The sequence below is a fragment of the Lagenorhynchus albirostris genome, chromosome 7, assembly GCF_949774975.1.
Source record: "Lagenorhynchus albirostris chromosome 7, mLagAlb1.1, whole genome shotgun sequence".
Classification (NCBI taxonomy): domain Eukaryota; kingdom Metazoa; phylum Chordata; class Mammalia; order Artiodactyla; family Delphinidae; genus Lagenorhynchus; species Lagenorhynchus albirostris.
In genome coordinates, this window is record NC_083101.1 from 108272316 (window position 1) to 108283419 (window position 11104).

The following is an 11104-nucleotide window of genomic DNA, read 5'->3' on the forward strand; positions in this document are numbered from 1 at the left end:
GTATATGTTCTGTTAGGAGAACACTTAAAAAGAATTTTGTTTATTTAAACATTGATTCAGAGCTGTTAAAACATACTTATAAATGTACATTCTAGAATTTAGGTAATATGATAAAATTATAATTTTTATTTATTTATCAAAGTAGAGTCAGTCATTTAAATAGCCTTATATGTAGATATGTATGTGTATATCTATAAATGCACATATTACAAATGCAATATTTGTGTGTAGTTTTTATAAAGTGGGAATTCTAAACTAACATTTGTGCTCAAATGTGTCACTTTATCATTAGTTTGAAGTGTTATTTATCATACCTTAACCTAATAGAGTTTTATCTCCATATTTTGATTAGGATGCTGTGTTTTTCTAATTTACAGACAGATTAGAGATGGGGCTTTTTCTAGAAGCTTACATCACCTACCAGCAATTGTCAATACTAATTGCAATAATGATTGCTATATTTAATTATTAGTAGTAATTTATCACAAGTAACATTATCTTCATGCAATGATCTAGCCCAGTTATGGGTATGACTCCTTGGAGACTGTTAGAACTCACAGACATGGCTCGTTTTCTGTTTGAGGCTATTAGAACCAATTAATAGGGACTTTTTATTGTTATTTGAAACCTTAGATGATGAAGTTCATGTTATTTTGTCCAATGTCGTTGCTTTCTCTCCTATGAAAAAGAAGCAGAAGATCTGTCCCACGCCTCTCCTCCATTTTTCCTGGACTCCATTAGAGATGATTTTCCATTTTTCTTTTGATTTTTTTTTGAACTATCCCTCCTTTTTGTGAGTTTCCTATTGACATCTTCTAGCTACAAATAATTTAGGGCATATGTGTGACTGTTCTTAGCAATTCCTCAGCATTGTGCACTTTCACGTACGAACAGCCTTCCATAAATTGTTCTTGGAAGCTGAAAGTCTTGCCAATGCAAACAGGTCCATGAATAAGCTGACTTCAGTCCATACTCATGACTTTTCATTATCCTCCAGATAGAATGTGGTGTTCTGACCAATTTCAGTAACTGAATCAGAGGGAACTGGCTACATGGGCACTCTCTCTTCTCTCCACAACTGTCACTTCTCCATGCAAGTGTGGACAGCGTGTACGCTCTGTTCTTCCCAGGGAACTGACAAGACTGAAATCTGCAGCTCAGATTTGAAGCTGACATCAACATTATCTTTACGTATCTTTCCCAACATTTGTTACCCCCCTTTTCCTCTTAGTTATAAGTCACATAGAACCTTCCAGTGAATAGCCTAGTTGTGGGTACCTCAGTCAGAGGAAAGCATTACTTATTACTCTTATAAAATAATCTTTCTACGTAGATGACTTAAAAAACTTGGGCATAGTTTTTGCTTTAGTTTTTTCAATCTAGTGACTAGATTAGGAATAATTAGAGTAAATTCCCATGAATAAAATTACCATGAATAAAAGTATTGTGTGACATTTCTGAAGTTGTGTGCTGAAGGTCAGTGTTATATACATAGGAGAGTTGCATGGTAAAGCTTAGTGGGCAGAATGAAATGAAATGACAGCATAAAAGCATAGATACCTAGTCTTAACCTTTCTCATTAAGTAATCTTCTGCATTTATTTCACTTCAGCTAAAAAGCAAGGTGTTGATTTTTTTTTTTTAATTTGCAGAATACGTATCCCTAGAAGAATTTCACCTATTCAAGGTCTATGTGTTTTTTCCTCTAACTGTAGAGCACATGTTCTCTAATTAAATAGGAAGAGTGAGAACTGCTGGACTGGATAAAAATTAATAGATTTTACATTTTCATTAGCAATTCTGCTAGCACTATAAAAAGGAGAAATAGTATTAGAGATGTCATCTTAACCACTGCTGCTGCTATTTTCAAACAAGACAGTGGGAATACTCTGACCTGTAGAGGGCTGCACTCTGATGTGCTAACTTTTTAGAAATAATTAAGATTTTAAAATAAAAGCTTTCACAATATATATTGTATCTTATTTTTACAGTATTTTTAGTACGAAAATGTTACATTTCAATTGTTCATTTCACTGTGGTTAAAATGTATACTTGAATATTAATAGATTAGAGATCTAGATTGAAGTATTTTGTTTTATAAATATTTATTGTTAAAATTTAAGGATAGTTATTCTAAAAGTTTTCAAATGTCCTTTTAAAAAGAAAATTAAATGCAGTGTCCAGTTCGCTTTCTATTGTATAATGTTCAAAGGACAGATTTATTACCTGAACAGCAGTAGCCATGGTACTTGATTTTTACATTTTATACAACGGCAAATTTGAACAAAACTAGCTAAAGCAAATTTTTTTAAACTAAATTTCTTTCCTAAGTTGTTCTTTAGGGAAACAAATTAAGGGTACTCCCTAGCATGTCAGTTTTGTTTTATTCGTGATTTCTTTTATTGATACCAACTGTTACACAGTGTGTCTGCCAAGTGTCTGGGCCAGTTGCCAGTACTTTCAGTACTAGTAGTCAGCCCTTTAAAAAAAAAAAATTAAGACTTTTTTATTAAGAGCAGTTTTAGCTTCACAGCAGAAGTCAGTACTTTGCATGCCTAGCTTACTAGAATTCACTTTGTCCCCAAATACGTATTTTTTGGTTCTGAACATATATATGGTAGATTTTACTTTTGAAGTACAAATAATAATGATTTGATTCCAAAAAATAGGTTTTATTAAAAGAGGAGAGAAAAACATGGGTATTTATATAATAAAAGAGAAGAAAGTAGATATAAAAACAGGAATTGCTGTGTGAAAGGAGCCATTCTTATCATAGTAAGCAAATGGAGAGATACATTAGGTAGGGGACTGAGCTCCAACACATCCTTTTCTTCACTCTGAATTCCTTCTTAATATTGGCTTTAGCTATTTGCATATGTTTTCTTGAATTATTTGTGTTTGCCACCTAAATAAACATTGTGTCTAAACAGCTTACCGCTCTAATTGGAGTGTTTAAGTCTTGGTGCTGTCATTTGCATAACAATTTTTAGTGACATAATCCATGGAGAATGCTTTACAGAATTTCTTGATTTTTTTTTGTCTTTGAATCACTGACAGCATGAGTTCTATTAAAGAAAACCTTAGCATGAGATGAGATGAATTCACCTTAACTTCTCCTGGGTTTTCATTGCTGCTTGGCCCTCCTTTTCTTTATTCCTAGTGGATTCCGTGTTATACCCTGCACCACTGTTGGTAGAAATTTTTACCATTTTGCTCAAGGAGCCAAGCCAGCTCTCTTTTTCAACTCTCTCCAGATGGCTCATCCTCCCTAAAAAGAAAACCAACATGCACTGTTTTTGTCTTTTAACATTTTCTTCAAGCACCTGTCTCCAAACCTGTCTTCCAGGCTGAGAAAGCATGTTAGACCCCACCTGTGTTTTCATTCCTTTCCCCTGCTCTCCTCTTCTCTACTTGCAGCTCCAGTTATCTTCTCTTTCTTATCTTTGTGCGCTTTAATTTTGCCATTTTTTCCCTCCTATATACGAATACATTTTTCAAGTGAGTTGGCTGTACTCAGTTTCCTTACCTTGCTCATCCCCTAGCTTTCTACTTGGACTTGAGTTCCCATAACTCTGTGGAAAGGGACCTCTTGAAAGACATTATTTAAAAAGTTTCTTAAAGCAAAACTCTTCTACTTGTGTCTATCACTGTAAACCTGGCAGTGTGCATTATTTGGGGAAGACGTTCCATAGCTTTCATCAGCTTAAGGTCTTCACTCAAACCACACACAGTGTTTATTCCTTTTTCCTTGTGACACAGATGTCATAAGTCTTAATCTTTTCAGATGTCTTAATGCCTTAATCTTTTCTTCTTTCCTAAATAGCTTCATCTTTAGACCTAATATCCCTGTATCCCTCAACTCTTCCTCACATAACATGAAGTCTAGACCCTCCAACAATCCAATCAGGCCCTGGTTTCCTTTATTCAGATAGTTCTAATTTGTCGGTATGCCCCATAAAATGTGACATCCAGAATTGGACACTTTTTAGTGAATCATGTAGATGATAATGAGCTAAAACCTTCCTTTTTCTGGAAACTATGTTAATATAGGCTAATATTAATGTTCATGATTTCCTCTCTGCCTGTGAGACACACGTGCATGCACACACGTACACACACAGAAACACACACATATACTGCTGAGAGTTTTAGTCCTGATTAATAACTATAATTAATGCTATATGATCTAGGGATTCCTCTGTACCATTCTTGTAAAACATTATTAAAAATCAAAAATACTCATACACATATTAAACAAATATATAGTTACTCAACAGATGTCATGCTATGGTTTCTTTCGTATTTTATTGCTTTTTACAAAACAAGATAGAAATTCGGATGGTGGCCAGCTTGCTTATTGAAGACAATTATAATCCAGTCCCATGTCCTTTTCTGTTTTGTCATCCCTACTCTTCACTCTGAAAGCCCTGCTAAAGTAATCTTCCTTTCCAAAGGAATCCCGGGCTTGAAACTGATGCTGTCTTTCCTCAAAACCAGCAGTGTTGGCTGATTTCAAGCCTGTGTAGCCGGTTTTCAGGACTGGGTTGAAAACCATCTGCTTACTCCTCTGCATCTGATTGATTTTGGAGAACTCAAGTGAGGTTACATATTAAATTCTCAAACATGTATTCCGTTAAAAAAGGAAATGACCAACAATTGTATGATGCTTGCATAAGGCAAATGCCAGTGTTAATTTACAACTGAGGAGCATCAAACCATATTAACAATGGCATATATCATATAATTAGAGAATTACATGCTATTTAACAGATCACATTAGTGTTTTTTTTTACATTTTGTAAATTTTTAAAAAGTAAGTTAGAATTAGTTTTGTGTCTCTTAAATACTGATTTACAAGTAAGCATGGATAAAGAACCTATTAATTACTACTTAATTGACATTCCTTTGTCTTTGAATCACTTGGATTAAAATTAAGCACTGGTAATACTTCTAATATGTTGTTATGCTTTTTAAATGGAGGAGTTTTAGAAAAAAAATCAAAACCTGGTTTAATTTTGCAGAGTAGATCCAATTAAATATACAGTCAACTCTCGATTGTTCAAACGAATGGAGGAAAGGATGGAACAAGCATTCCTGTTTCTCTCGTTCCTGCCCCCTCAGACAATTGCTGAGAGCCTCATTCCAAACAAGTTCTTTGGCTTTTCATCTTGATCGTGTTACGTGCTCTAGCCTTGTATCCAGGGTGCAGTCTGAAATATGGCTTACCACTGAGTTGGCAAAGTTTCACGTTCTCACATTCTGCTCTTTATGTGCTTTTTAAAATCAGTGCTTTAGGATTGTTTTTATACTTTTCAAATTCTTATGAAAATCTGATAACATTGCTAATAGCCTGTTATCCTCATAAAATTAGTTTTATATAAAAACCTTATCTTTGAATTACATTTTATAGATTATTAGAACCTTTCAAAAGCATAACCTCATGGTACCAAATTGCTTAAAAAATGTAATATAAAAAATTTATGAGAGTTTTTATAAAAATTCTTCCAATTTTTTGAATTCCTAATGTATGCAATATTTCTGATCACTATGTAAGTGTTTGTAAAGGGAAGAAATGCGGAAGGAATTTATGTGTGAAAACAGTATGTTGTGTGTATATAATATGTCATTTTCTCTACCAATTAACTGCACACATTGTGCTATTATCCAGACATGAGCATTCATGGGAATGCATGTATCTGGATAACTGTGAGTTGAAATAAACACACCTGCTTTTATTTCAATAACTGCACATTCAAATCCACATAAGGCATTTATTTGAATGTGACCTTCATATACATGAGAGAACATTGGTTTCAGTGTTTGATTTTTTTGTTGCTATTTTGTTGTTGGTGGTTTAAATCTAAAGTAGGGTACAACCTTACGGGTAATGCTTCTCTGGAAAACTTTGCATGCAGAGAAAAGGAAATTCAAAGATAAACCCTATGAAAAACACTGAAATTGTTTTGTCTTATTATGTTTAACCTCAGTGTGCATTGGAGCTAAATTCTTACAGAATGTATTGATAGCAGTGCTTGAAGCCAAAGTGTATACCACCCATAAACCAGTCTGGAACTCTGCTCCTTTTACTTTAAGTAAATTTAATGATTATTCTTTCCAGAAAAAACCTGTTAGTCTTTGATTTGGAGAATGCTTTTTTCTCAAGAAGCTATTTCCTTGAAAAGTGTGTTAGAATATGTGTCTGAGCTTTAGAAATCATGTTTTCCATTAGGCAATTGAAGTGTTTGTTGTAAGGCTTATTCTTAAAGTCTGTGTAATTGTTCTTCCCCACTCCCCCCACCCCCAATTTAGGTCATATTTCTGGATAGTTAGTTTTAACTGACCTGAGCCAGAAAATTGAATTAGGATGTCCTTAGAAGTCTTAACTTTGAATTTCCTACTTTTCATTGCATGTAAACTATCAACCACAAATAACAGTTTCAGTTCAAGTTCTAGCTTGTATTTTGCATGTTAAAGCTATAAACAGTCTATTAATGCTGGAAAGAATCTATAGCTATTGTTCTGCTGTTGCCTAATTGTTAAATTTACAAAGGAAGACTGGTTTTATTTATGTAGACTTGTCTTTCTGTCTTAGGGAGTGAACTACTTTATGTCCAAGGGCATCCTAGATGATTCACCAAAGGAAATAGCAAAGTTTATCTTCTGTACAAGAACACTAAATTGGAAAAAACTCAGAATCTATCTTGATGAAAGGTAAAAAAAAATTAATTTTTCATCAGACATGAGTTAAATACTGCTTTTAATGAGTTAAGTTTTACCTTAAAAACTGTACTACATAGCATTCATCTAGTTGCAAAATTGAGTGAAGACAGGAAAAAGATTCCTATACCTTGCAAATCATTTCTCTTGCGAGCTGATGAGGAATTTACCATTGTAAAGGTAAAAAAAAAAAGCCCAAGCACAGACGCAAAATGGAAGTCCAGCATCTTTGTGGTAGCAGACCAAAACTAGACATAAAATCTAAGTGTTTGGTAACTAAAAGTTCTGAATTTTGAAATTGTCCATATACAAATCAAATGGACAAATAGTACTCATACACACAAACCCTATAAGGTGTGTATATTTGCATCATACTACGCAAAAGTGTCATGTAAAAGCTTGAAAATTCCGGAAGTGTGATTTAATAGCGTGCTTTACAGAGACAGTGCCTCATATGCTGTTTTGACTTGATAGTCATTCATTTGTACTCTTGAATTCTGGGTATCAACAGACAGAAAAATATTGTGAAAATATTTTGATGTGACATCACCGAACTACCATTTTAAAAATTATAGCTCTCATAGAAATCTAAAGAACGGCTCAAAAATGTGTTTGTCTTTTCATTGTAATTCTCTTTTTTTTTTATTTCTCAGGATTTTTCAACAACAGTTTGTATTTATTATATTCCAGGAACTTTGCTAGAAGTAGCAGTATGCAGTTGATTAAAATATAATCCCTGTCCTTGAGGCGTTTATAGTTCAGCATATCGGTCATTGAAAGAAATTTCTTACGTAAAGACGGTGTCATTAACTCTTTTTGTCCTTAAATGCTAGGTACCTAGGGATCAGCAGTTTTTCTTTAAAGAACCAGATATTTCTGTGAATATTTTAGGCTTTGAAGGACATATGCTCTCTATTGCAGCTACTTATAACACATGACATTGTGTCATGAAAGCAGACATAGACAATAAGTAAACAAGTGAGTATAGCTGTGTTCTAGTAAAACTTTATTTATAAAAACAGGCAGTGGGCTGTAGTATTTGGCCCACTAGCTGTAGTTTGCCTATCCCTGCCATAAGCAACTGGTAGAAATTAAGATTTCTATAATCATGGTCATATAATCACAGTTGAGTTCAGTAAGGATTGAAGCATATTATAACAAAGTGTGACTATTAGAACGCTACTGATAAAAAACAAGTATATATGCACATATGTACACAAATATTTATAAAATTGTAAACAACCTAAATCTATATCATTAGAATCCTTATATCCATAAGATACGCTACTGTGGAGCCATTTAAATGAAAGAGTTAGATCTTTGTGTAAAGACACAGAAAGCTGCTCACAATACACTATATGAAACAAGCAAAAGCAAATTCTAGAACAATATAGGGTATATGTAGACACTTAAAAAAAGTCTACATAAACAATTGTTACCTCTGGTGATGTGGATTGGTATGGAAAGTGAAGATTCTCCTTATTTTCATAATTAAAAAAATAAAGAATTCTGTTTGTCATTTGGATTTAGCCAAGAAGATACTTGAAAAAAGTTACCATTTTTAATGTTGAAAAATTCATTTTATAGTTAGAATTTCTAGTTTCACCTTGTTTTGTTATTCTATTCATGAAGATTTTTAAATTGCTTAATTTTATAAATAATCATACTTTGATGTTTTAAAATTTTAAGACACATATACTTTATAGGATTGCTGATGTGGTAATCAACAAAGTATTTTCATCCAAAAAATGAATAATCTGTGATTTTTCCCATCATTTTTTTAATAGAGAAAAGTTAACTAAAACTGTACCTTTTTCTTTTTCTACTAGGAGAGATGTCTTGGATGACCTTGTAACACTGCATAATTTTAGAAATCAGTTCTTGCCCAATGCACTGAGAGAATTTTTTCGTCACATCCATGCCCCTGAAGAGCGCGGAGAGTATCTTGAAACACTTATAACAAAGTTCTCACATAGATTCTGTGCTTGTAACCCTGATTTAATGAGGGAGCTTGGCCTTAGTCCTGGTAAGAATGTATATAGTGAATTCCTTCCTTCTCCCATTCCCATCTCTAGGTAAAAATAGTAGTAGATGAGATATTTTTCTCACTATGGGGAAAAATGCTTCCTGTAGTTACAAATACTTGTCTTATTGCTTCTAGCAATAACTAGGTTGTCATAGCTATTATTTACATGTAGTAAATATACTGTTTTAGGAGGAAAGTTAGACTTAGGTATATAAATTCTTTAAAATTCTTGTTTAAGCATTGGATATTTTTACTAGTCTAATCAAAAACTTGAGAGATTATTTTTAAAGCTTTTAATAATACACATATTACATAGGTAACACCTAGAATTTTTCTACTAAAATTTGTTTTTAATACAACTAGTTTTCACTGTTTGTGTGTATGTGTATATGGGCATGGTATAGCCTGAGTCACCTATGTATTTTTTTCATGTGATATGGATTTATTTCTCTCTTCATATCAAAAAATCTTGTTGTGCTTCTCTTACTACAGAGATTGCAAAGCCTTTTCCTATCATATGAAATTTGTTGAGCATGCTTGTGCAAGACAATCTTTATTAAGACTGCAATATTCTGAAAAATAAACACCATAGTAGTAGCAAGTACTAGTAGCAAGTATCATGAGGTTTCTTACTGTTTTAACAGTAAACATCAACTATAGCCCTGAACAATATAAAGAAGAAAGTTTTTGTTGCGTGGGCTCAAGTTTAGCAATTTTTTCCCTAAAGATTTACTTTTGAGATTAATATGTAAATTCCATAGACCTTTTAAATACATATCTTAAATGACAAGGGTAATTTAATAAGCTTGTGAGATGTTTACGTTTTATTTTCTAGTACCAAGTTAATACATTTTATTGTCATTAAAAATGCTTTCTAATTAAATTAGGTTTTTATAAAAGCGTTTGAAAATAAACATCCGACTTTTTTTTTTTTTTTTTTTTTTGCCGTACGCGGGCCTCTCACTGTTGTGGCCTCTCCCGTTGAGGAGCACAGGCTCCGGACGTGCAGGCTCAGTGGCCATGGCTCACGGGCCCAGCCGCTCCGCAGCATGTGGGATCTTCCCGGACCGGGACACGAACCCGCGTCCCCTGCATCGGCAGGCGGACTCTCAACCACTGCGCCACCAGGGAAGCCCCCCGACTTTTTTTTTAATGGGAAGATATACTGACAGTACAAATGTATTTAATGGGTAGTTGAATGGGAATATCACATTTGAAAGCAAGAGAAATAAAGCCAATTCTGAAATTTTTAAATTTAGAATGACTTTTTACTATAAACTCCTAAACTATTTGAAGAAAATGCTCACTGAATTGGTGTTCAGTTAGGATGATCGACATCCCTGTTTGCCCAGGAGAGGAGTTTCCTAGGACACAGGACTTTCATCACCAAGCTGGGGAAGGCCCAGGCGATTATGTTTAATTATAATCTAATCTTGAGCTTTAGAAATTATGAACAGTTTTGCCTTTGAGACCACAGTTTAAAAACCAGCCAGTAATTCAAGGTGTTTCTTTTTCCTTCCAGATGCTGTCTATGTACTGTGCTACTCTTTGATTCTACTTTCCATTGACCTCACTAGCCCTCATGTGAAGAATAAAATGTCAAAAAGAGAATTTATTCGAAATACCCGCCGTGCTGCTCAGAACATTAGTGAAGATTTTGTGGGGCACCTTTATGACAACATCTACCTTATTGGCCATGTGGCTGCATAAGAGCACAATTGCTAGGACTTTAACTTTTAACTTCAAACTAAAACTACCCAAGGACTTATTTAGAGGATATGGGGGTTACATTAGTGCTGGTCATTCTAGCCTCTGTATACAATCAAGCTTGAGTGTACAACCTTTTTTTCTTTTACTCTTTTCTTTTTTAGTAATTTCCTTGGGGAACTAAAGAATTTTGCAGAATTTTTCTTAATTTTGCTTATCATGTTTTGCACAAAGCAGAGCCATTGTCTGACACAGCTGTTTAAGAATGTTAAACTGACATTATACTCTAAAAAAGATGGTATATTTGTGCATTAGATTTGCCTGAAAAACTTTATTCATTTCCATTCTTTTTTAAAATACCATGTAATGTGTACATATTTAACTAAAAAGATTTATAATCATAATTATTTTATTGTAAAGATTTTAACTAAAGCCTTTCCTTTTTCTCTCAAACTGAGTTCTGAAATTTATTTGATTCTGATATGAAATTATTACTGTCTTCATAAACGTTGGATCTGACTTCAATAGAAAGCAATACCAGCTTCTCTTTCCTTTGAACTTTGAAAAGAGTATTGATTTGTTACTATGCAAAACAGGCACTTATTTTTATAACAGAAATTAATCACTTCATTTTTTAAATTTCTGCGTTAGTTAA

The 11104-nt window shown here is 33.5% G+C and overlaps 1 protein-coding gene across 1 annotated transcript in view; it reads left to right on the top strand.

Annotated features, from left to right (window-relative positions):
- The window catches only part of FBXO8 (F-box protein 8), a 39445-nt gene extending 28543 nt beyond the window's left edge, over positions 1–10902 (top strand). The window contains exons 4-6 of the mRNA XM_060155811.1: positions 6592–6710; positions 8546–8742; positions 10265–10902. Coding sequence (XP_060011794.1) covers positions 6592–6710; positions 8546–8742; positions 10265–10452 — 504 coding nt within the window. The 3' untranslated portion in view covers positions 10453–10902. The remainder of the gene's footprint in view (positions 1–6591; positions 6711–8545; positions 8743–10264) is intronic.
- The last annotated feature ends 202 nt before the right edge of the window (positions 10903–11104 follow it).